Source organism: Melopsittacus undulatus, chromosome 1 (genome assembly GCF_012275295.1).
Source record: "Melopsittacus undulatus isolate bMelUnd1 chromosome 1, bMelUnd1.mat.Z, whole genome shotgun sequence".
Classification (NCBI taxonomy): domain Eukaryota; kingdom Metazoa; phylum Chordata; class Aves; order Psittaciformes; family Psittaculidae; genus Melopsittacus; species Melopsittacus undulatus.
The window spans coordinates 88759550-88787250 of record NC_047527.1 but is presented as its reverse complement, the minus strand read 5'-3'; the positions used below and the strand labels follow the sequence as shown (position 1 = coordinate 88787250).

General features: G+C 37.9%; 1 protein-coding gene across 1 annotated transcript in view; it reads left to right on the top strand.

Moving 5' to 3' along the window:
- The window catches only part of LOC115946659 (uncharacterized), a 67744-nt gene that overhangs the window by 37085 nt on the left and 2958 nt on the right, over positions 1 to 27701 (top strand). The window contains exon 6 of the mRNA XM_034070207.1: positions 18295 to 18477. Coding sequence (XP_033926098.1) covers positions 18295 to 18477 — 183 coding nt within the window. The remainder of the gene's footprint in view (positions 1 to 18294; positions 18478 to 27701) is intronic.

Genomic DNA, 27701 nt, shown 5'->3' with positions numbered 1-27701 from the left:
GTCAATTTGCTGTCTGAGAACTAGTGTCTTTTCAAGCAGCTTTTTGGAGGAGTCAGGTAATTGTTAGTATTTGAGACAGATGGGAAAACTTTTGTCAGCTAATGTTGTCCCGCATTACACTCCAGTCTGGTCTACGTCCACTGTATTATGCTGACTTTCAGGGCTACAGATACGCAATGAGTGCCTTTGGCTCTATACGTAGGTGTGATGCTGATTTAACTTATGGAGAGCCATATGTGATTCATCAGGTCCTTCTATAGGATGAAAGAGCCAGAACCTCCCCCAGCTCCTCCAGCTGCAGCCCAAAGCATGCAGCAGACTTTGTGGATCTCTCTTCCTTTCAAAGAGTAGTGCCATCATTGGAGCAGCATATTCACACAGAGCCTCAGTGCCTTCCTCTATGGGGTGATCTGATGCTGCTTGGTATCGGGAGTGTGCTCTGTTTTAGAATATCTGAATCTGGGGTGTCTACAACACCCAAATTCTTTTTCCAGGATCACAGAAAAAGATCTTTTGAGATAGAAAATGGTCTCAAACACCTGACTTTGAAAGCATCTTCTTAAAAGCATTGCTTTTTCTGCCATAGCCTCTTCTCACTTTCTTCCAAATAAAATTTGGTGCATGTTCCTGAAAAATTGATGTATTCTCTGAATTTCAGTCTCCTTTCTCAATACCATGCCTTCCTTGACTGTTTTTGCCATCTCTTGCCCCCGGCTATGAGACGAGTAGCTAGGGACCAGAGTAGCCTATTTGTTCAGTACCTGAACAGGTGTGTCTGATATCCATGGTAGTGCTGGCTCAGTATGTGTGTGTGTAGAAGGGTGATTTTAGGATTTCAGAAGAGTTCTTCAAAGAAAATAAATCTGCAATTCAATATTTGAAGGAGGATGAGCACCCTCTGTGGCACAGGTGAACCACAGAAAAGCACTGCGAGTATTTGTGATGAGTTTAACTAATCAGATGTCCTGACAGTAACTGAGAGAGTGCTTTAGCCTTAATGGGGAGAGCAGAAATCTACTGAAAAGCTTTCTAGCAAGTTGAAATGGCCACTTCTCACCACAGAGGTCCAGAAACATGCTGGGTCAGAGGCCAAGGTACTGTGGATCCCCATGTGGTATGATCTGTGACCAGGGAACCCTATACCATGTAGGACCTTGCAAAGCAGCTTGAGGCACACAGTTGGATATTGTGCAAAGTGACAAAAGAAAAAGAGCCCCAGCAATAGCAAAACATTAAAAGTATTTTCTTGTTCAGTTTTTACAAGTAAAAGTATAAACACATGTGTGTGAGCAAGAATGATGTGACAGTGGATTATGACTGTTTTGGAGTCTTTACCCTCAATTTCCTCTTGCTGCATTTACACTATGAAATGCATGCATGTGGACCAGGATTCTTGTCACTCATGTATACATCCAGCCTGAGGAGCTATAATCAGCATTCAGATATTACAGGAGCAGTTTTTACATTGCTTGCAGTGTCTCATTGGTGCTAATTTATCTGTATGTGATGTTAAATACTTGAAATCAACCCTTCGGGTAGCTTCCAAATGTGTATTTTGTAATGAAAACTAAAGACAAGTGGAATGAAGAGGGAGGGGAAAAATCAGCAATAGTGGCAAACAACAAACAAAAAACCTCAAAACCAAATGACAATAAGAGTATCTATGTGCAAATATAACATTCTTCTGCAGTGTTTGCAGTCCAAATGCTGGGCACTGGAGATGGTAAGCAATTGGCAATGAGACAAAACTTCCTTCACAGTTATTTACATTAAATGCTTGTTACTTTTTACTTCATCTTCCAAGGTGAATGCTAAACACCATAAAAATAAGTAAGTAAAATTTACCAGAAAAAAAAAAATCTGTTTGCTTTTGCACTGGTGATGATGCAAGAAATTGTATCTGCTTTAAAAGTCTGGACTCTGTCTCTCATTTGTGCTCCTCTGACATATTGAAAAAGCTGTATATTGGCATAATGATGTGCCAGATCTCTGTGAAAAGGCCTGAGTTTACACAGGGAAAGGAATTTATGATTTTCAAACCTGACAGGGGCTTTTAAGCTAAGCATGGAGGAACTCTGCTTCTTCTGCCATGTATTGCTTCATCTCTGGCCACTAAGGTTTACTATTGTCATTTGTTGAATGTGTAATAGGATTTAGAGATGGATTAAGCTAAACATCTTGGCTTTAAAAGTTTTGGGGTTTTTTTGTTTTGTTTTTCTTTATTTTCATGTAACAAACCTCTTCTCTGCTTGCACAAAGAAGGTTGTACAGTTTAAACAAAACCTAATGGAAATTCTTGAATGAGGCAAAGATGTTGTAGTTCAAATACACTCATTCTGTTTTAGTGGTGATGTGGCATCATCATGACTAAAGTTTGTTGTTTCTTTTTCTGATTGATGTGTAGCCAGGAAAAGATTCTGACTTAAAAGCTTAGGATTCAGACTCCCAGCCCAGGCTTTTTTGAGAATCATTATCACTGCAATTGGGCAAGGAGATGCTTTATGAAACAAACAAACCAACAAAAATAAACAGAGAGCTCACAGTATTTTTTCATGTTTTCAACCCCATGACATTTTGTTTTTCATATCTATATTAAGCATGTGCAGTTGAAAGTTACCACAGGTCATAAGCTTTTGCTTGTTTCCTGAAGGACTCCAATATGTCATTGTTTGTTTGTTGTTTTTTTTTCACAGGGGAGTAAAAATTGTTTTAGACAGTGTACAAGCAACTGTTTTCATAAACCCCCTAAATTCAGAGTAATAATGATTCAGTCAACTAGGATGTCTAAATGGACTACTAAACCATGTTTACCATCATATTAATCCCGTTCTAATTCAGTTCTTTCAACTGGAAGTTTTCTGCTCTAGTCTAAGCTGACTTGAAAGAGAGAGAAGGGACAATTCTTGTTTCTAAAGATCATGTACACACACATAAGTTGTTACTGTCAGGAAGCTCAAAGTCTTCCTGCTGCCTTGACATCACTCTAAGTACCTTTTCTGATCCTTTCAGTACAAAGTTATCAGGAGAGGCCTTAGGCAGATATTTTTGTGGCTGGACTGGCACAGCACTGTAGTGTTTCCCTGCCACATGGTTTGTCAGATCAGGCACAATTCCCGTATTTGCTTTGTTACCTCTGGAAGGCATTTTCATCTCGCACACAATCCAGGGATTTGTTGCTTTTCGACTGCAACAATCACAGAAAATACAAACCAGAACCATATCACTGCACTGCGTTATTCAAATGAGAGGTCAAATTACCCCCACTGATGTAAGCAGGGTTGCCAAGGTCTAAATGAAGACACAACTTGGCCAAAGGTCTGTTTCTAATGTGAGGTTTGAGGGTTGGTAGGTCTTGCATCTAATATCAAACAGCTGCAAGACAGTACCAGCTCCACTGGAGAATATGCATATATTTCTAAAAAAAACCCTACTAAAACAAAAACATAAACCCCAACAACCCCAAATCTTAACATATTATTTAAGCCTTGCCAGCTTAAAACTAAAACTATAATTGCTCATTATTGCCTGCTATTTTAGTTTGAGTTCCCTGTATGAGTTTACTTAGATACATTAAAGCATGCTAGGATATTTCAGTACAGTGCTGCTTCTCCCCCTGTTCCCACCTCTCCACCCCACCCCCAGAAATCTCAAGAGCCTTTACAAAAGTGCAAGTGCAATTCCTGTATCATTTGCACCCCTGTAGACCTGTGGCAGTTCCTCTTCATTTGCATTTGGTAACAGAGAACAAGCTCAAGATGTGAATTTGGTGTACCATTAGCATGAGCAAAAAGATAGCTCATTTATTAATCCTTAGTTTCATTTTGCAATGCAGCTTTTGGTGTTCTAAGATTACATGAAAAGACACTGTTATAACTATAATCACTCAGGAACTCAACTACAGGCATACACAATAAATATGAATACTTTGCTCAGAAATTGTTAATGGCCAGCAAAATATTCTTTTTCTGAATTACTGCCAAGTTTCAAAACTGCATGTGTCATCTTATCACGTACTATACATTAAGTGTTGGTCATGTAAGTCAGATCTGCCCTCTGGGTATTTTAAATTGCAAACATAACTTTTTGGAAACTATTGTAATGGTTTTATTTTGGCTTGGTTTCTAAATCAGCGTAATATGTTCATACCATTCTGTTGCTTTTACCTTATTCTTTGCCACTTCTAAATCCTTTATCTGAACAAGAAACAAAGATCAAACAATTTGTTAGGTAGCTGAGCATCTAACGCTGCCTAAACTCTCTATAATATCTGTAGTAAATTTATGGTATGCTCTTTTTCTTTATTCATATGGAACCAGTATAGAAGTGGAACTTAAACCAGCTTGCAGGTTAGCCATGAAAGAAACATAATCTTTTTTCCAACAAGTATTGGCAATAATAAACTTGAAACATCTAAGATAATAATCTCAAAACATTTGAGTTTATGCATTTTTTCCTGCTGTACAGTTTTATTTTTGTAGTTCAGCTGATACCATCCTCCTGCATAATGTAGCTCTTAGTTTAGATGTAGTCCCTGCTATGATATCTTTGAGGCTTCAAGCCATTGTAAGTCTTTCCTCCTGCCTGAGACTGACTGACTGTGCTGCACTCTAAGGATGCTCAGTTCCTTTTTAATTTTCCTTTTTTTTTTCCTACATTGTGACTGACTCTAGAAGCAGCCACCCTCTAAGTTCCCAAACCACCAACAGGAATGTGAGGACTTGAAGCAGTGTGGTGTACCTGAACCTAATGGGGCTCTTCCTCTCTAGAATGCTATCTGTTCAGGACATTTTTCTTATGTCACCCGTTTGAGAACTAGAAGCAGAAGATCTTGATGTGCAGATGAAAGCTTCGAATTTAAATAGAATTATCTCTGAAAGTTATGGGTGGATAAATGGATCACAAAACAGTCATGTATTTCATCTCGAAAATATTTGTGAGTTACAAACAAGCTGTGAGGCAAACACAAGAATAGAAAAGTTGTTTGTTTTTAGAAAAGAGAACTGCAGCATCTCAAAGCACAGAAGATTAAAGTAGTACTTCCAGGCATTCTGTTTCAATGAACTCTTGTAAATATAAATCCATTTGTGCTGGAAGTTGGGGAGGCCATTCATTTCACAAATACTAGTGTTATCCCAGGAAATGGGACTACAAAAATTATTAAACATCAGACTTTAGGTTTTAAGATAGCTCCAGCTCCAAGGGCTGAAATGCAATCTGACTCTAGGAGGCAAACTAGTGTTCTGTTGAAAAGACTTCTGACAGACAGGACACTATAACACTGGACTGCTTTAAACTACATCCAGAATAACAAACCTCATTGTCGTCAGTCTATGTTCACAGCATGCCAGTCCCAGTGCAGGGATCCTTCCTGGCTGCTGTAGCAGACATCAGTCTGGCTTGCAAGGGCACTGCTGCAGGTGAAGTAGAGAAGCAGAATTCATCTCCCAGACACCTGCCTGCTTTGCTTATACCTGCATCTGGTCCTGCTTCAAGGCTGCTAAAGGTCTGAGCAGAATCATTCATAAATATAACTTCCTGATCTTAACACCCAGCAAGTAAATTTTTCCTCAAAGTAATTTTTCCTCAATATTTTTTTCCCAAAATAAGTTTTAACAAGAAAAGCTGGAGCATCCACATTTTCTCTGTGTTAAGACTTTCAAAGTCAAAAGACTTTTGGTAATATTTCCATAAACCCAAGTCATAAAAACATGCTTGAAATTGGAGATATGCTGAGTATTTTCTGATCTTTGAATGGGATTTACCTATCCCATAAGACACATAACGAGAAAAGGAGCCAGCAAAAAGCCAAGAAATGGTACAGAGTGTTCTGGTTGGAAACTCACACTTTTACACGAAACAAAAACCTGGGACAGTCAATTGCATCAGTTTTAGGCAATCGGTACAAAGAAAACAACTCTTTTCTTGCTGCTTTCGATCCTTGAAAAGTATCAGCTCAGTGTTTGGTAACTGCTGACTTAAGAAGGCATTACACTGTTCTGGGGTATAGCTGCCCTTGTTCTTAAATACTAAACACTTTGAGTCATGTTTTTCTATGCTTAGCATTCTTTTGCATGATATGTTTTCCTACTAAGTGGGAAAAATGTTCTGATTACAGTCAAATAACGTAAATGTATAGAAATGATTCATTCCTGTACTATCACTTACTGTAATTTTACTTGATCAGAGAAGCTACACCAACATAAAATTGACAAAGTTGCAATGAAACAAGCACACATGTGAAGCAGAAAACCACAGTAGTTTTAAATGAGATATTAAATTACCTTTGTGCATTATTTAAACTACCGTAAGGTGTAAATTTAAACTGAAATTAAAGATGTATACAATTTATAAATTGTATATATAAATTTATATACTGTATATATAATTTTAATAACTATAAGAGGCATAAGATTTACATAGAACAAATAGGAAAAATATTTTTAAAACTCTTTTTGATTTTATTAATAATTTTCTCAAAGGTTGTCTTTTTGAAAGGAAACATCAAAGCTCTGTTTCTGATTTTATTAATAATTTTCTCAAAGGTTGCATTTTTGAAAGGGGTGCTTTTTTTTGTATTCTCCCATGTAGCATAAGCTGAATCAACTTGCTTTTTCTTAGGACAAAATAATTTTCAGTGTTCACTTTTTCTATATGTAACAAAAATCTAGTATAAAATAGCAACATCTCTCATTAGTTCTGTGAGTGGACAAGAGACCTGTCATCTATTAAGCTATCAAGACTGAAACAAAATCATTAGGGAGTAAACAGTTGTCTTCCTTTCCAGTATCTTTTATGTGATGTAATGAGGATGGCGGACTGACATGCTGCTTACGTTCCTTACATGACTTGTGGAAGCAGTTGCTATTCAAGCAGAGCAAGAAATAGACACTGGTGTAAAACTTTGTTAAAATTTAGACTTCCAGATTTGTTTGTTTTGCCAACCCAACATCCTGCATTTGTCTGTCTTCGCTACTGTAGTCTTCTATGCAGACTGAGCTGCCTTTTAATAGGTAATTGAAATGAAGCAAAGTAATTTATTTGAGTTTCTTTCCCACACTTTTCCATTCATAGCTTCTTATCATCCATACTCCTTATACATACATGAGTTTATGTACTTCTTATAATACAGGAGTGAAATATAAGGTGCATTCACATAGGGAAATGATACTACCTCTCCCTGTCGGGAACTGAGAGCTCAAGTTAGGTTTTTCCAGTTTGTGGCTTTCCCAGACTCTCTTCCCTTGGCCCACTTGTGACTGCTCATCAGTGCTCCCAGGGAATTTCATCTGGCCCACAACCTGACTCTTGCAGGCTCCTGAATGACTCCTATGAGAGAAGGCTGTCAAGGTTAAATTGTCTAGGCAGAAGCCTTGTCTCAGCTGCCCTCTCTCCAACTGCAGTTCTGAGCTGCTCAAAGCTACTCCTGGAAGCTGGTGCTGTGGGGAATACCTGTGCAGTGCATCATGTCACAGGCCTTGTGTTGCTTTTTCTCAGGCTAGGAGGGAAGAGATGTGCAGCAAACCCTCTGCTTCCTGGGGTTGGACCTCCTCTTTCCTGTTAGGTCAGAGGTTCAACTGTATGCCCTGGGAGGAAAGATAGTATATAGTCTTTCTCTGCAGGAGGGAGAAGTGGCATTGTGCTCCTTTCAGAAAACCTGGCCACCAAGTTAGAAGCAATCGGAAGGAAATGGGCAGTGATGTTTTCTGAAGATGATTAAGATATGTTCAGGGAACATACATTTTATTATAACAGGATCTTACTATGAGTAATATTGTTTCCTAATTAATCACAGGGATGCATGAGCTTTGCAGACTGAAAGAGTGAGCATAGGAAATGTCCCAGTTCTGTTTTTAATCAAATTTATGTTGTTGTGACTTGATTGCTTTTGCAAAAAGTTGCAGGGGTAGCTAGTCTTAGGAATTACCTGGGGGGCATGAAGGTACACCCCATTATATCCTTGTAACATCTCTGGGGCTGTACCTGTTTCTCTTATGAAATAATTTTTCTACAGTATTAGAACATGCTTTTGAGTAGACATGGGAATGGTAGATGATCTCATTACCTCTGTCCTCCTTAGATCTGTTCTAGGGCTTTTCAAGCTCACCAGGGACTGTTTTTCCAGTCCATGTACACCCTGGCTGGGTCATGAAACTGGAAACTGAACTTTTGCATGCAGATGGTGATGGATTTGTAATAATGAAAACATTCAGCTTTTGAAAAAGCTGTTTTGGATTTTTATTTTTTTTTCAATATTCAGAATGGAAAAATACTTTTTTCTTGTGTGGATCAGGTCAGAATTTGACTGTGTAAATACACACACCCACCAGTGAAGTACTGGGGACCTGTCTTAGGAATGAGGCAGGAATAGCTGTGTAGACAAGTACAAGGCAAAGCTGTGTGCTAGTACAGATGAAAATATCAAAGAGAGAAGAAGAAGAAATTGGAGCCTAGCTATGAAATTTAGTTGGGGTCAGCCAAGGGCTATGTGTCAACTAGCCTCACAGTTCAACAAAGGACAAGAAAGGGCAGCATTTAGCAGAATTAATGTCAATAGGGTGTGACTGGAGTACACATTTTAGCATGTTTCTTTTTCATGGCAAATCTATGTAAATAAACCTGTTACATCTAGGAGATGCATAATGTTTTTCTGGCTTATGGCTGTTCCACAGCTGAGGATATGCCACTCATTTGTGAAAATTAGGGAGTATTTACTTTAAATATAATTACACTAATCAAAAACTCTTAAAAATTGCACTGGATTTTTTCAGTGTTACAAATAAGACCTGCTGCTTTCTGTATAGGTATATGTAATTATTAAATAAAATAGTTAAGCAAGATATTTTTATATTAGCAGTAAGGTATGTGCATGTTTGGGTAGATGTGAGTACTACCTTCACACAATAAAAAGTAAATTCTAAAAAGACAAGTTAGTTGGACCATGCAGCAACTGCTACTGTGGGAAGCTGCATGCTCTGAGAGGAAAGTAAAGCAGACATGATAGAAGTCTGACTGGCAGAGATACTCTTCAAGGGCCCATGCCACAACTTAATGTGTTGTCATTGCCTTCCTCTCAGGAAAATAGAGTGAATTAGTGATCCAAGAGCACTTCTGTGATCTGTCTTGGAGGCACTGATTGTGCCACAAGTCAAAGTCTCTATGCTTATACAGTTGTGGCGATGCACAAGTGTTGAGAGGAGCTCTGTGTAGTGGGCACCTGCTGAGCCAAAGATTTGAGATGAATAGCACCCATATTGATTTGCCTATAATGGAGTGGAAAAGAAAAATGCCCAGGTTTTGTTGCAGGTATTTTCATGGGGTATTAAATTGGTGGATTAGTTGCAAACAGCAGTACTGATAAAGTCTCCTGTCCATCTTGATGGTTGGGCCTTTCTATTAAAATGACACATAAATAACCTATTATGTCCCCCACCCATGGAAATTCAAATGCACCTGTCAACTTGATAAAGCACTTGCCTGGAGGGAAGCATTGTTTACATTTTCACTCCATTCTTCAGAAAAAGTGAGATTCTAATTATTTTTCCCACTGTAAATTAATGCTGACTATGATGGTTAGCATATCTCTGTATTGTTATATCTATGCAAAAGTTAAATAATAGAACTGATCCATCATGTATTATGCAATGTGCATTTTTATGACAGGCTTCCCTCTGATCTTATTATGCCTTTCTTCATAAATACTTACTTCTTTTTTCCCAGCAGCTGGGGGAATCTTTGTTGACTGCTAGTTCAGAAGTTGAAATCTGTCCTGTGTGAAAAGGAAAATGCAATTTACATGTTTATTGGATGCTGAACTCTGCTATCTTCCGAGAAGGAAAAAATAAGAATATAAAAGTACATTTCATTAATAATAATCTTCATTATAATAGACAATTGGTTACAGTACACTATTTTTCTACAAATGAAGCACACCAAATTCAGTAGTACAATGCAATTGTTTGTGGAAATCTTAGACAGTAAATTTTAATTCAAGAAGGGCAAGCTAGTTAAGGTGAAATCAAAAAGCAGCACAATCTTTCTTCCATGCATAAATTTACACCACACTTTTGGCCAAAACTTGAAGCTGAAATATAAACCATTTGTGAGGGTTCTTAGTAGTCAGTGTTACTTTGTTTATAATTTTTTTTTTTGTGATGCATTTAATGGTTCCTGCTTGAGCTGAAGGCAAAACTGCTGAAATACCACAAAGGGGGCTGTTTTTCCAATACTGTGCTACAAGTGGGAAATATTACTGTCAGAAGAATTTTTGCTATCTGCTTTCTTAACTCAAGCAGGGAAGAAGGCATTGCTTAGGGGCCTTTGGTGCACTCGGAGGGCCCCAGGAGGCAGCCTGATCTTAAAAGTTCTTTTGACAAGTTTTGCAGACTCAACTGGTTTGATACACTGTCGAGAATTTATACAAACTGCGCTGACCATTTGGCCTTTTGTCTACTTGCTACAGTAGATCTCCACCTCTAGATTTTTAGAGAAACATCAGTGCCAGGCATGGCTAAAACATTTGTAAAAGAAAAAAAACCCAAAACCCAACCAACCCAACAACCTAGGTGCAGAAAAAGGAAGGAGTAAAATAACAAGGAAACACCTTAGGAATTGAGGCACTTTTGGACTATGTTCTGTTGCTTGCAATTGGGGTGGTGGCCCTATGGACACAGACAATCCTTGGGCTGAAGATAGCAGACAGGATGGGATGGGAATGGGGAACACTAATCTTGACCACAAAGGAAGACCTGAACTTTTTATTGTATTCTTTTTTTGTTCTTTCCTTCTTTTCTACAATGAAACCAGCATTTGTTTTACTGTCATGGAACATCAAATCCTTAGATAAATATGCCAGGCTCTTCCACTATTGTCTGTTCTTTGAGGAGTGCCATGAAGATGATCAGAGGGCTGGACTTACCTCACCTTTGAAGACAGGCTAAGAGAGCTGAGGTGGTTCAGCCTGGAGAAAAGAAAGTTGCTTGGAGACATTGTAGCAGCCTTCCAGTACCTAAAGGGGCCTACAAGAAATCTGCAGAGGGTTTTTTTGCAAGGGCAGGTAGGGATAATACAAGGGGGAATGCCTTTATACTGAAAGAGGGTGGATTTAGATTAGACATTATGAAGAAATTCTTCACTATGAGGGTGGTGAAGCACTGGAACAGGTTTTTCAGAGAAGCTGTGGCTTCCTCATCTCTGGAAGCGTTCCAAGACCAGGCTGGACAGGGCTTTGAGCAACCTGGTCTAGTGGAAGGTGTCCCTGCCTGTGGCAGGAGGGTTGAACTGGATGATGTTTAAGGCCCCTTCCAACCCAAACCATTCTGTGATGATCCTGCCAGGAAAATGGCTCTGAAGCACTTTTTATTTTCATTTTTCCCTCTATGGCCTACCTCTACAGTGATATCTGCAAGAAATCAGCTAATTACTGGCGACTATTTGGAATAAAGGATATTATAATTTAGGGACAGTTGAAGCAAATAGCCATATATATGGGCTACTGCAGCTATTATTTTACCTCACTGTGGGTTGCTCTTTTTAATGTGGGCAGCCTATTTTTATCTGTGTGTAGTGCAGCTGCAGCAGTGGGGCTGCAGTGTGCATGAGAGTTACTAGATGCCTCTGTGGTAAATGTGTTTGTATGCACGTGGTCCTGAACACAGTGAAGGAAATCTATGAACACAGACTTACTTCTTTTAACTAGCTTTTCTTTGTATTTAGTCTGTTCCAAACACTAAATGTCTAAGATAAAATGTGCACTGCAAATAGGTTAATTGACAAACTTAGCTTCTTTGTTTTCTGTTTACAGATTTTTATTACTATGTTGTTTTTCTACAGATCTTTTGGGGCTATTTTCACATTTTTTTGGTAAAATGTCTTCTGTGGGCAATTTTTAATCCATAAGATGAACTGGTCCATTAATCTACTTACTCTTTGTTTTTTTCTGGTGTACGTTTGGTCACCGAAGTCATATAGTAGTATTTCTGCTTTCTGAATGCATTACGTTTATAAACAGATGAGTAATGAATAACAAATGTTGATGAGCAGATAATGAATAGCAGACATTCTTATTTACACAGATATGCCCTTGTATGCATTAAAATCCTGACTTCCATGGGGAAAATAGCTTTTCCTAAACACTTTTGTATATAAAATCCTGTCTGTATGAAGTTACTGAAGATGCTTTCTTAAGTAACTGATTCCAGCATCCCTTATAAAATATGGGAAATGAGGCATAGAGAGTGACTTCTCTTACCCATATGAACCAAACCCATTCTGGGCTTGAAATACAGCAGGATTCTCTGGAATAGGAAGGGAATGTATTTTATCTCCTTTCCTTAGGGCAAATCAATGGACAAAGGCACTGCTAAGCACAAGGAAATGCAAGAAAGCTGTGGCCTTTAATTTTCTCTCACTAAGATTTTTTCTGAATTGAATATCAGTTTTCCTTGACTTAATATTGAGATTACTTTTTTTTTTCCCCAATTTGTTGCTGTTTGGCAAAATCTATTTCTACATTTGTGTGTTAGTTATGGAAGACTCAAATTTTGAGACTTAAAACCACGTTAAATCTGAAATGACGGAATGATAACCAGCAGACTACAGTGGCAATGGGAGCATGGTGGCTAAGAAATATGTGACTGCACTTTGTAATATCTAAAACCAAAAAGACTGTTTCCTAGTGTTACGATGCTGAGCAGCTTGCCATAGATCTATTCTGGGACTTCTCCTTAGTCATTTACAAAGAGGTTATTCTCAGTATATGGTTATTTTAATCATTTAGTCTGTCCATGTCAGTTTATTAAATAAATCAGGGAAGACTGTAACAACAATGCTTTAGGCATTCATAATTTGACTGAAATGAACAATTTCCAGATACTACCGGTCCATTATGTTGGTCCATTATGTTCATAAATAGGACAATTTAGAAACAAGTTATCTATCTTCAGAGTTACTACAGGCAGTCATAGGTGGGGATATTGCACTGGTCTGAAGCAGTTTGCTGCCAATATGGTTTTGTAGGTCAGAGTACAACAGTTACATTACATGTGCCTGCAGACCTTTGTTAACCTAAGACATTTACATACTTCACTATTGCCCCAGGCACGAGAGCAGCATGCTATCACCCCAACACATTACAATGTATATGCATGTGTACATACTTATATACATTTAAGTATTAAATATGAGAGTCATTGGTGTAACCAGCCATGACATTCTCATGATGGTATGACTTTTGCCATTCTTAATAGCTTCTCTTGTTCATGCTTTTGCTTTTAATTTCTCCAATTTAATGATTTATTCAAACTGAGTTTGTTTTCACTTCTTGTAAGGTACCATATCCTTCCTATGTTGCCTTGAAAATCTTCCCCACTGTAACAGCTAGTCCTGTGTGAGGCTCAGTGTTAACCTTACTTGAACATGGATGTCACCAACGAGCTTTTGACACAGCCAGCAATGGTGGTTTTAGGAATGTCCATGTAAGTACTTTTCCCAGAGTTGCTGGCAAGGTTTTCAACAACAGCACGTTGGAGATGGGGTTTGCAAAACTTGAGGGGTGCTGAGCTTCCCTCAGAGGTTAATACTAGCCAGCTTTTGGGTTTTTTAATTGTAGAGCTGCACTGGTTTAACAAAGATTGCCTCCAGGACAGTAATTCCCATATTTACAACTCATACCACAGAAAATGTGCTTACCGTGTTTATGAAAGTTACTTGAAGTAACTACAGCACTCTCAACTTTTGATTTTTTTTTTCTATGATTTCAACACTTTTGCCCTTTTGTCTTAAGTTAACAACTTGTAACTTTTGCTAATTATTTGTCATGACGAGCTCACAGTTCTGCCTATTCTCAGCTGGTGTGTCTGGTCTCTATTGCTCATTTTATGAATTTTCTTTGAATGCTGCTTTCAAACATATTTATATATTTTGCAATGCATAAAGCTGGACTTGGTTCACATGACATTGCTAATAATAAGGCTTTAAGCAGTTAAAAATCAGTGCTCCTCATAATAAGCATGGACATGTATATTTCTCAACTTCTTTAAAATAATATTTTAATGCTGATGTCTTTGTTTCTAAGACACTAAAATTCAGTCTTCATTGCCAATGTTGCTCAGAAAATTCGAGCAATCTTTTTTCTTCTTTATAAAAGCTGTCAAACAATAGAAAACCTCAGTAACTTTATGCACTAGCATGACATCTTCGGTACCCTGACCTTCGAAATATTAATAGCAATTGTGTCATGAGTATAACATATTTATAAATATACATTTATTAATATATTTGTATTAAAAATGTGATTGAGTTCTACTTCAATGACATATTTCTATACACTTAGTATAGCATGATACAGTTATGCAACAAAGTACACTTGTATGTGTACTTTGAAATGTATTTTTGTATTTTGTTCTAGGTTATGAACTGGAATTTCCAAAGGGTGACTTAATTTACCTTCTTTACCTTCTTACCAAGAAGCATGTTCCACTCCTTTAAAAGTCTGTACATTTTTACGTCACATTATACGTTAAAGGAGCAGTGATTAAAATCATTGTTGTCAAGGAAGAATATATTAAAATTATTAATAAGACTTAAACCCACATGAGACTTACTGAATCATCTGATCTGACCTAAATTTATGACCCTTCCTCCCAGTTCTTTCCTTTGCATACTTGCACAAAGACAGGAGGATCGAAAGGAGAAAAGAATTACCACAATAAAGATGAGTGAAAACTGCATATTTACATTGTAACATGTTGTGATTATAATACTATAAACAAATAAACTATACGGGCATTCACATCAGACCTCATTTCAAGCTGAACTATTATAAAGCGATTAACAGCCTCACACTCCTGCTTTAATTAAGTTATGTTGTGAAATATTCAGCATTTGAACCTGTTCTGTCCTGCCTCTTTTATCATTGAATTACCATGCTTAATGTGTTTTTCTGCTGAAAGATGAATTTCATTTAAGGATTACTGTACACTGCTCTGGCATTTTGTGGTTTCTTGTCAGCCCTTGTGAATCTAGATCATAGCCAACTTCAGTTCCTCTGACATGTCCTATATGCACAGTCTCTTGACTAGCCTGTCTCGGTGGATTTATTAACTCATATTGTGTTCCTGTAGAAATGAATGGACATTTTTGATTAACTTAATGATAGAAATTTCAGATGACAGCAGAGTTTACTTTTGGAGCTTATTTCAGGTTATGTAGGCCACAGCAGCTCTCTAGTGACCTATCACTTCACTGAAATGTGTTTTGAAAGTTTCAAGGCAGTGGACATCTGTCTGCCAAATACTTTAAGATGGTGCTAGTAAGGAGGGAACTGAACAGTCCTTCAGAGCTGGGGTGTCTAAATTCACAGCCAGCCCCAGCACTGCTCTTTCCTTTCCCGGGGTTGGTCTCCAGCTGCTTTATCCCACTGCATACAGCAGATTCTGCCTTTGGGCAAATTCATGCTACCAGATGACTTTGAGGAAAGGTCAATGAGTGATGCTCCACCCAAATGTCCCGTTTCCCTCCTTTATACTTTTTGCCTGCTCTGGACCAAGGCAATGCAAGATGGTGCCTTTTCATTCTCAGTTGTCTGATGATCAGACTGTGCTTTTAGGAAGGGGAGAACATGCCAATCAATACTGTCATGTTCTCTTGGCTAGTCATGTAAATGTCCTTAGAGGGAGTTCATTAGATCTTGAAATGTGAAAACAGGTCAGGTGGCTTTGTTTACTTCTACCACCTTGCAGATCTGTGCTCTCAGGGTGGGTGACAAGACAGAGGATCCTGATGCAGTACCTGGTCCTATGTGGATATGGTGCCACAGGGATGGCACTCAGAGCCAGGAACTACTGAAGGAAGCCTTTGCCCTGGAAAGGCAAATGTTTGCTCAAGCAAAAAAGGTTTAAACGGCATGGCTTTGGCTTCTAAAATGGTAAACTGACAGCTCTGGAACTGACTGAAAATATGTGTGGTAGTTTACTTGTGTGAAGATAATCTAAGGTCCATACTGTCCATACAGCATGCATATCTCTGTCCCAGAGCTCACAGCTTGAATGGGCAAAAGAGAACCTCACAGGAGGGTGTGGTGTTCACAGTGAATGATCCATGGCTTGCAAAACACATGGTAAATAAACCCCTCTACTTGTTGGTAGAGACAAAAACAAAAGAAGGACAAGCAGAATTAGTGAAAGTGAGCTATGATGAAGGTCAGAGAAGCATCAGGAGAATGTGGACGGTTGATTTAGGAGGGAGGAAAACACTCTGAAAAAGCAAGCAGTAGAGGTGAAAATACATCTAGCATAGTAGGATCATGACAGAGATCTTCCTGTTTGTGCTGTGGATCCCCTGCAGACTGAATTCCTGACCTGGTTCTCCCACTCATTTCTGTTCCCTGAAGTCAGAGATCAGGGAGAAGGCACAAGGCCAAGAAGGGCTTGGTAGTCTTGATCGGACAGGTCAGAACTCTCTGTTTTGAGACACTGGGATGAGAGGGGAGGGTAACCATAACATGGTCTTTGTTCCTTGTTTCACAAGGTGTGGTGTGGCAGCTCTTGCAGCTGCTTGTCCCTGCTCTAGCCAACACTTCCAACACAAGCTGTCTTTCTGCTTTCATGAGAACATTGGCCACCTCAGTTCTTAGGCATCAACTGTGTATGGCAGTCATGTGAGACACGTTTGATTTGCAGGAAAAAGAAAATGCAGGGCTTGTCCTGTCCCTGTGGCTGCTGTGTGTTCCAGATAAGTTTTTCTGAATGAAAGCCTTTTAATCCGAGATTTTGCTGGGGGAAACTCAGATTTTGCATATTTTACCTTAAATTTCAGACAACCTTTTCTTGTTTTGAAATGTTTATAATTGTTTAGGACCAATGCAAATGAAAGCTGTCACTAAAATGGAAGTTTCCTATTGTTCTGGTGCTCCTGGAAAAGAGTTGGTGATAATTTTTAGTGCGTGTTCTTTCTTTCTTAACTTACGTAAAACCAATTCTCTCCTAAGGCAGTTGGTCAGAATAGCAGCATGCATGTCAGGATCGTGGCATCGGCATACTGTGTTATGGGATTCCTCGTAATGCGTAAGAACAGCTAAGGAAGCTTGAACTGTAACGCAAGCAAACTGAGCTAAATCTAACTTTTCTCGAGTGTGGGGAAAAATTTGTATCTGACAATTTTGGTGTCTCTTGTAAAAATCTGAGCTGTTTGTTTCAGGAGATTTTGATGCACCTATCTTAAAGCTTTTCTTTGGTAACTTCATGGGTGAGTTCCAATCAATCATTTCAGCCAGTATAGTAAGTTTTCTTGAAAGAAAAACCATGTGCTAGACCAGCAAAAGAGTAATTTCCTCTGCATTAAGTAGAAATGTTTGGGAAGAACATGCAGGTGTATTGTAAGGATTTATCAGTGTCACCGGTCCCTTCCTACTGTAAACCGTTTGTAGTTTCTCATGGGAGAAAATGAGTGACACAAAGGTCTTGCAGAAGTGAAAGGTTAAAAAGCCTGCACTTCAGTGGGAGTATAAAAACAATGTATCTCATCATCAGTTCAAGTTAAGAATAAAGGGTGCTTAAACTGTGCGCTGTGATCCATCTGAAGTCTTGAATTCTGCTCAGCCTGCATAAAGAATTAACACAAAAAAAGGTTAAATGGAAATTCTGGCTGATATTGAGAGGTACAAAACCTGCCCAAACAAATGTGTTTAGAGCTAACTGGGGAACTCTGTAACTCTGTCAACAAACTAGCTTTATACAACATGCTAAAATACACCTTATTTACTCTGCCTCATTTACAATTCAGTTAGCAGTGCAAGGTTATTTTAATACTATACAGAGATCAGAGATGAAATAATGCTTGTGGGTACAGGTGCAAAAGCTTCTCAAAGAGACAGAAATGCAAATACTGGTTCACAAAGTTCTCAGGAAGCTTTCTTTTTTAATCAGCATTGCCATTTTATTGTTTAACCTACCCTGCTTGATCTCCCTACTTTTGGTTAATACGGGAGTCAATTACAGCTTCATCTGGCAGAATTAACTTTATAGAATATACACTAGGGATTTGTCTATCTCCTCTATTTAGATCTATGTCATAAAAAAATATGTAGTAGAGAACTCTGTGCAAGCACTGCATATGGTACAGGCTTTGCAGATTTATTGTAAAATCATTTTAAATCGGTTAAGCTCTTGCCAGAAGTTAATTAAATATGTTCCTTTGGTGGGGGGTGGGGGATTCTCTGTGCGTGTGTCCGTGTGTGTGTGTATGGGGGGGGGGGGGCTTCTGTCTCACTAGGTGGCAGTGTCTGATTACATCTGGAAGGTCCATGCCAGCAAGCCTGGTGTCTCCAGCTGTGACCCCCAGCACCAGGATGAAATCCCTGACTCTGCAATTACTTCAAGAGATAGCACCACTGTTCACATCTCTGTCTACACTGTTCACCTCAGCGGCTTCCAGGTGCTTTACAGACACTTCCTCAGGCTACCTGATGGGGCTATCATTGAGGTAGGTGTAAGCAGACTCCTCATATCCAGATTTTGCAGGCAAAGAGGTGCACATCAGAAGTAGATCAGTGTCCAAATAGAAAAATAGGCCTGCTTGACCCTGCACAGTATATACACTGAAATCTTCCATAGGAAGACCTTACTCCTAAGCAGTAGTATAAAATCAATGCATTAATGCATTTGCAGTGCAAAGTAGCAATTTAGAATTGTTTGTAGAGCCATTAAAAGGCAATTGTGCAAGATACACATTGAAACTACGCACATAGAAATATTTTATAAAAATAGATATTGCTTAGAATCACATAAGGAATTACATATAAATATGTAATGTAAGTATTGTGCGCATTTATTATACAGCTAGTATTACAGGTATGGTTATTCATTTAGTTTTTCCTCAGATACACAGAGCTAAGGCACAGTTAGATTACTTACTGGCATCTTGCAAGTTTTAGATTGAATCCTGAATGTTGTCAGACTTTTAGCAGCTTGTGCACTAAAATACAATACAGGATGGCATTAAAAAGAAGTATCACCCATTACTTGTTTCATAAGCTCAATTTTGTTTATTGCATTGTCATTTTTGTTCTAAGTGCTTAGAAGTGCATTTCCTTGCTACCTTTGGTCTTGCACTGAGAGACCTTTAAAAAAAATTGCATCTAAGAGAAAGCAGAGTAAAAGGATATTACTTTACCTACTCAGATAAGAAATGGGAGCATCATCATGGAGGTCTGTTTGCTATCACAAATGAAGTTTTCAGCTTCTCACTTCTAAGGTGAACATTAAAGTTCATCTTTCCAGCATAGGGAAATGTTGCTTCTGCTCTTTTGGTGAATATTTCAAGGCTGTTTTCTTCATTAAAAAAAAAAATTTATTCATAATGTCTTTGCCCTACTTGGCTTTTTAAAGAAAATTTAATTTAAAGGAAACTGTCCTCAAGGAATCCAAACATAATTTTCTGCCCCGGGAACTTGTGATTCACCAGTGTAAAGACACCAGAGTTTTAGAGCTGGCCAAAGAAAACAAGAGAAGGCATGTGGCCTACATGAAGTAGAACTTAATTATTGAAACAAAGAAACTGGCAAATCCAGGTCCATGCCTAAGTCTGTTAAAGAAACTCTTCATACAAATAATTGGCTAGATTTTTGCTAGAACACCTTTCCTGTTTGAGGTCAACATTCCTACTTTCTGTCTGTTACAAACAGTAGATTTTTGCAGAATGATTTTCCCCAATTCAGTTCTCAGCTTTTTTGTTCAGGAGATTTCATTCAGCTTTCACAAGGCTATGGAAGGCTGAGCTTCGAACACCTGAGGCACTTTTAACCCAGTGTGTTGATTCAGTTCATTAATCCCTTCTGTATTTCTGAGAGAGGAGAAACACATTCCCATACAACCTGATCAGTATCCACAAGGTGAGCTCTGCAAAATGTGTCTCAAGCCACTTCTGTAGTTTTCTGCACCAGATCAGAACATAGTCTATCCCTAAAACCTACATGGCTGAGGCTTTTGTCATTGTCTTGACAGCTGCATTTCTAATTTGGAGGATCAATGCCTGCTTTACAGACTATGCACTTGTAGATTTAAATAAACATATAAAACATAAAACATATAACATATAACATATATAAACATATAAGAAATGTGCTTAACTAAAAACTGCAATAAAACTTATATACAGGACTTATATTTAGCTGATAATGGATGTAATTATATATTTGTGTATTTTATAGGTCAGAGCTTTCTACTTCAGTTCCAAATTATGAATATTGTGTAAGTTAATGAATTTAAAACTATACATTGACTAGTGAGAATCTTGCTGCCATGGAGCTAATGCACCTAAGCTTCACCACTTGGTGTTGTGGTTACCCCTTAGGAACAGATTTTTTTTGCATCTGTTCCAGTTAGACAAGTGGTGGTACTTGAGTCGGTTTAGAAAACCTTTTCAGAGCTAAAAGGCTCCATTGCAACCTGTAATACATTTTTAAGGTTGTAGGAAATGAAGACTACAAGGGCTTCTTGGGATAATCTGTCCAGTCTGCTTTTTCTGTGGACAACTCTGTGTATAAGCATTTTCAGTCTGAATATTTAGGCCTAGTCCTAGATGTTCAGGCAGTTTACCTAAACCTAGTCTACTTTGGGTATTTTATTCCCAGTGATGCAGTGGAAAGATCATTCTGGAATCTTACAGTCTATTCTACACTCTTCCCTTATTCTCCAGCCTCAATATATTCATTGTCAGATTCAATGTATTTATTTGGAACATCCTTTAGTGGAAATAAGACTTATCTCTTTCAGAAGTTTACCTACGTAATCTAATTCCGTAAACATTCATTTTCTGCCAGAATGGCTGCAACACTTCACCAGAAGAATCAAAATGGGCTCCCCTTTTGGTTTTAATACCGCTCCTCACTCTAGCAGCAGTGAAGGAGCCACAGTAGGGATGGCAGAGATTGCCACATATCCAGCTGCCTTTTCTCTTTCTTCCCACCAGAGATAAGACATCAGTATGAAATGCTGCCTTTGGACTGTAGGAACTTGACCTGTAGGAACTGGGGAGGTCTGTGGAAACTGTGACAAGTTCTACCTTTGTACAGACATCTACTTTGTCTGCAGAGTCCACAGAGGAGAAAAATAATCAATTTTCACTTATTTTTCCTCTCTTCTGGGTGAATTAGTGCTATTGTACAACTGCGGAATACAAGGAGTAATTCAACAGCATCTAGGAACTGGGGGCTGCATGCACCTTCTTCCTGCAAAACAGACATGCTTTTTATTACAGTAACCTACCAAAGGTGAAAATGTAATTATTTCACTGTAACTTTTTGTTTCCTTGCTCACTTTTATTAAGAAGTTCTGAAGGCAAATAACTCTGAAGACAGCAAGATGAAAAGGCTTTGATTTTCTAATTTCTGTGACTTTCAGGAATCCTACCTGAAAGAGCCATAACACCTATTCCTAATGAGTGGGACCTCATTAATCCAAGCATTTGGGACCAAGATCTCTCCTCTGGATGTGGAATGTTTTGTGCCATCATAGCATGATGGTTACTGGTATTGGCAGATGTTCTTCAGAAATAATATATATAATAGTAGGAAATGAGCTATTTGGCAGAAAATTGCACAGAAATGATAATAACTTTACTTGTGCAAATATAGATATTGTTCAAAGAGTACCACCAGCATGAGCAGTAGGGTCTTAGCATTCAACTAAAGTGTGTGTTCAGACTAGCAAGCTCTGGGTTATTGGGGTGGCAGTGTATCTTGTCAAACACGCTGATATGAGAACAGTATTTAAATCACCAGGCCAAATTCCTCCTCAAATTCATGTGTTCACTTCCTAGTGACTTTAAACTCAGATATGTTTTTGTAGATGCAGACATTCTTTGACAGGCATAAGAGGAATTTTGCATAATCTTGATTTAAAGTCCTTGGATGATTGTAGGGAATTTACATTATATTCACAACCTCTTCCTGCTCTTTTTTACTTCAGTGAGAGCAAGATTTTCTTCTAGCCCTAATTCAGCAAAACACTTCAGCATAAACTTCCTTTAATCCAAAGAACTGAGACACTTACTTTAATAATACCTTTTTTTTTTTTTTACTGTATGTAAAGCCACTTTGTAAATGCTGTCTGCAGAAGCACACTGGCCAGGAATAAGTGTCTATCTATGCAACAATTTCCTTAAAATACTTATTTCTTTAAGTATGGTATTCCTATTAAAGGTCCAACTTTGCTGGTACAACTAGAAATTTCATGTCTGGTATGAAAGGTAGTTTTATAGTTTTCATAATCATGAGGCAAAAATAACTATTTTAAAAGGAACATTAAGCACAAGGTGACGTATAAATTGCCCTAGAAATGTTAAATAGAAAGATTTCTTTTTGAATGTACAGCATAAAAATTATAGAGGTTAAACTTGTAAGTGCAGTCCTTTTATCATAAGCATTGTAAAACTCAAAGAATTCACATGCAGTAAAACCCATTTCCCTTTTTGCCTATAATATATTTCTCCTTTATAGTATTCAGTTTAAGTGTTAGCTAACCAAGGAATGACCTTCCCAAAATAAATCATTTTTCATGCTTTTCCTTAGTCATTAATCTTTTGTTATTTTAATACACAGGAAATTATTGAGTTTTAGCATTTTAAATGTATTTGAAATCCATGCACAGAAAAGTTAATGATAGTGGTACGTGCTTGCTGTCTACGTGGTGATAAGACTAACTCAGTGATTTTTATCTTGACTTTTGCTGACTGGAGTTGATTTCTTATTAAAAGGGCAAAGATAAGTCACCTTAACTCAGCAAAAAATCAGTTTCTTATTATAGGCCTAGTAAACCTCAGTGTTGTAGAGAAAGTTTTTGTATAGTACGATTTTATCTATCCAATAAACCTACACAAATGTCAAGAATTCATCCAATTTAAACTTACTGGATAAGAGAGATCTGTTTTCCCTAATTGCTTGAAAAGTACCTAGTAGTAATAGGATATGACAGCGTAGGTGACTAGCCAATTACTTAGTTTAAGCTATTTACATCAATCCATATGCTATAAATTATGTCTAAACTCTCTTACACTTCTGGAAAAGTGAATAAAATCATATAAGTTTATTTTGAATACAGGATCAGATATGGTATGCCGAGTGACACTTAAAAAGAATGAAACAGTAACTGTAGCTTATTTTCTGAAGCAAACTTGACACTAATGCTAAATTACAGCTTGGAAACATCTAGCATTTTTACCTTTATGAGAAAAGGCTTTTTACATATTTAACATAATTCTAGGGAAAATATACTGGAATTATGTATAAAGATATGTACACTGTAACCAAAGGGCATTTATATTCCCCAGTAGAATACTTACAACAATTTTATTGCCATTTGGTGTCATTTTCTAACAGATATAAAATACAGCCGGTAAACAAACTAGGCTTTAGATTTAAGCTGACAGCTGTTCCTTCAGAAGCAATATTCAGATATTTAATCTTAAGAATACTGAATATTTTACAATTGTTTGAGCAAACTATACCTTCAGCATGTGAAGGACTGCGTGCTTTTACATACAGTTCTTGGATCTGATAATGACACTAAAAACAACCTTAGAATAATCTACACATTTGTTGTTTCTTTATATTCCCTGGGCAAATCAACAAATTGCCTCATGTTTTATTCTTAATTCTATAAATTCTTTTTATATAAGCAATGTTACTATGAATATTGGGCCCTATTTTTTTCCTGTATGTGTGTAAACAGTTGACTCCAGTGCAGTTTATGCATGTATCCGAGTGCATCTTTTCCTGGCTTAACTTCATTAAGGGAATAAATTGGCCAACTTTACTGCAAAAGCCCTGCATGCTGTTTTCATAAAGAGTCTCACTGCGGTGGTTACTAAAGATTTATAGAGATGAGAAAAGGTCAGATTACTCTGGCTCAGTAACTGAGGTTAGTACACTACCTAATGGCTTCATCATCGTATGGCTTCATCATCTCACCGGACTGTGCAGAGGGAGCAGAAAAGCTCTGGTGTTTCCAAACCATAAGCTGGATCAGTTGAGGTGAGTTGATGATGACTTCTTGGCTGGGCAGAGGCTAGGCAAAGGTAACTTGGTGTAAATTAACCCATATTAACTGGCTTCAGCAGCATTATGGCATATCATCCACAAACATGGCCAGTTGATGAATCAATTTACTGGAGATCCAAAAGTAGAGATTAACAGCAGAGGTTTATCCATCACAAGAGTGATTCCACCCACAAATAATGCATGATTGTACGTACTCCTGGGCTGAATGGACTTTGCTGCATGCTGCCCACGTAACTCTAAGATGTAATCTTGCCCCACTGAAGACAAATAATATTTTACAACTGCTTTCAGTGGGAAGATGATCCCTCCCGACATGCACTGAGATTCAGTTGGGAATCATAAATGATAAGTCAGCTAAGAGATATTCCCATGGACACAGGCAAACAAATCAGTAAAGCCTGAAAACTAAAAGCACTTTTGTGAGGGTCTGCAAACAAGAAGTAAACCAGACTGTTTTAAGTTATCTTTACCAGCGTATATTTCTCCTTTAGTCCTATAATTCAATTAAAGATAATCTGTTTAAAAAATAAAACAGTTGTCCACATAGCTCTTTTTACCTCACTGAAAAGAGTTTTCCTGGAGAAATCTTGCATTTGTGTGCTTTTCTCCTAAACTGATCCAGCTCATCTTGCATGTGACATGTGAATCCTGTCCTGAAATGGACAGAGTCTATTGCTCCTTGCCCTTCTGATGACTAAGCCAACCAATTTGCTGCAGATGAAGAGGACATTCACACTGTGTCTCAGCCAAGGAGAAGTTATGTCACTGTACCTTTTGGTTTTGGTTGTTGACCCTTTCAAATATAAGATTAAGTCCTTATTTTTTTTCAGTCAATTGAGGTACAGTCTTAAATGGAAACTGTCTATTAATTATTAATCTATTAAGACTGTGATCTACAGTCAAGGCTATGCTGCTGCATGAAACAGGATGGAAATGTAGGAGGCAGCCTTGCATCATGTGGCCATTTCTTCCCTTTAATTTTCTCCAAATCCCATCTATGAGATTTCTGTGAGTTTCTCTAGAAACTCACAGAGCCATGGGGAAGAAATGTATTTCTATCAAGACGCCATGTCCTGCTTGTCTGTGGTAGAGGCTGCTGCCCAATAGAAGGATCGGGAAAGTGATGACACCAATGGCTTTCAGCAGGACATACAGGATTTCTGATAACCACAAAATGACTGAAACGCCTACATTGCAGCACTATTCTGTATACGGATATGCAATTTTAAATCATGCTGGCTTCTTCATTACTGGCAGAGAGCACGGGTGAGGAGCAAGGGTTACATATCTAGCCAACAGATACACAAATATTTTATGGATGTTTATTGTTCCATGGGGGGCTGAGGAGTTAGAGCAGTTTCCTTTGGAAATGCATTTATTCAGTCTGAGCCAATGCTCATGGGAAAAGTGTTGTCACATAGTTGTGCTGTAAAATGAACATAAGGCTGATATTTAAGGGGTATGTTAAAGTACTATTTTGTATTCAAACGCTTCCCTTTCAGTTCAAGCCCACTTTAAGCACACAGATTTGCTGTATTTTTAGTGATTTCTGAATGACTTTATGCTGCAAGGGTAGTCACTGATTGCTGCAGAAGGTATTTTGTACTCTTAAACACTTATAATCTTTATTCATCTATCACATAGTTTTACATGAATCAGCAGTAAAATCTCTGAAGTCAAAGGATAATTGCCAAAGCAGCATTAAATTATTTTATCTGAATAAAAAAATAACCTTTGAAAAAGTACCTTGCAGCTATACAGATTGACAAAATGCATCAATTATATTTTTTCTCACTTTATAATTACACTGCAGTAACTGAGCAATGAACTTTACTATATGGTTGATTAACCATAAGCTTACTGCTATTAAGCCACTCTCAGAAACAACAACGTGGACTTTAAGTTAAGAACAGAACTCTGCATAACATCTGATCAAGTCTAAAAATCTGATATATCTATATAAGCTTCAGTTCAAAGTATACAAGTAAGCAATAGTACCTTAAGTGTAGTAAAGGGTTTCTGTTGCTTTGGTCAGGCATTCTGAGTGTGTGAACTATTGGATTTGAAAGATCTTTTGGTATATACTAACCAACACCAATGGAAAGGCTTTTCTATATCACAGAATTATAGAATCAACCAGGTTGGAAAAGATCTTCAACCTGTATCCTCTTTTTTTTGCATAGAAACAAGTCATACAAGGAGCAGCTGAGGGAATTGGGGTTGTTTATCCTGGAGAAAATGAGGCCCAGGGAAGACCTTATAGCTTTCTATAGCTACTTGAAAGCAAGATGTAGTGAAGGGGGTTGTCAGTCTCTTCTCCCTGATAACAAGTGAAACAGCCTCAAGCTGTGTCCAGGAAAGTTTAGGTTGGATATTAGGAAAAATCTCTTCACAAAGAGGGTTGTCAAGGGTTGGAACAGGCTGCTCAGGAAGTTGTAGAGTAGCCTTTCCTGGAGGTATTTAAAAGATACGTAGATGTGACATTTAAGGACAGGGTTCAGTGGTGGATTTGGCAGTGCTAGGTTAATGGTAGTACTTAATGATCATCAAGGGCTTTTCCAACCTAAATGCTTTTATGATTCTATGAAATTGGTGTTCCAGCATCTGGGGATTTAGGATTAAATATCCAGGTATAGTCTGACAATATTTCCACTTTTTTTCTCAGGTTATTGCAACAGGAAAAATGTTGCTGTTTCTTATAGCTCACTATAGGCCCCCTTTTTGTCTTCTGTTTTCTTGACTTTGTATATCGCAAAAGTGTTGCTATAAGGCCCTGCCATGATGTATCTCTGACCTGCCCTGAAGATCATCTATGCCATGAGAGAAACAGTTTAGGACAATCTATGACTGGACTATCTCTTAGTGTAAAAGAATAAAACTGAAAAGTAGTAGTTGTTCTGTGTAAGTGGTACCTAGCTAAGAAGAAAGAGTAGCCTGGTATAAAGAAACTAAAGGATGTAGGATGCACAAGATTACTCCAATGATCAGTCACAGTTGTTTATATGAGGTAGGGAGTATCCCATTCATTGCCTATATCCCCAGAGGTAACAACACTTCCCAGCTTCACCAGCTATCAAACCCAGAAGTACAACAAAGATTTTAACATGTTTCATCAGACAGACCATAAAAGTACACAAAAATACAACAGAAATTAGAGAATATTCTCATACATAAGTAAGTCTTTGTATAATTGATTACAGCTGAGCTAAATCAGGTTGAGAATAGCAAAATTCATTAAAACATTATGGTATTACTGGAGCAATCTGCTTGTTTCATGCTAGAATTTGCATAACAGCAGCTAGACAGAGCTGAGGCTCTGTTACTTCTCAGCATCTGAAATCTGATTTCTGCTTACAGTCATCTAAGCAAAATTTCCCTTATACTGGGCACTCCAGAAAGTGAAAACAGTTGGAGCCAGGACACATTTGTGCAAAATGCCACCCACATGACACAAGCTGAGGATCTGACTTGAGATGTGGTAACTGCTAATGAACTGAGCTGGATCTGGTGCAATGTCTTGGCTTTATAACCAGTTTCCAGTTCTATGACATCATTTCCTTCTCATGGCCATGAGTTTCTTTTTTGAAGCTCTATTCTTTATTCACTCAAATCTTCTCCATGTGTCAAGAACATCATAAGAAGAAATTAT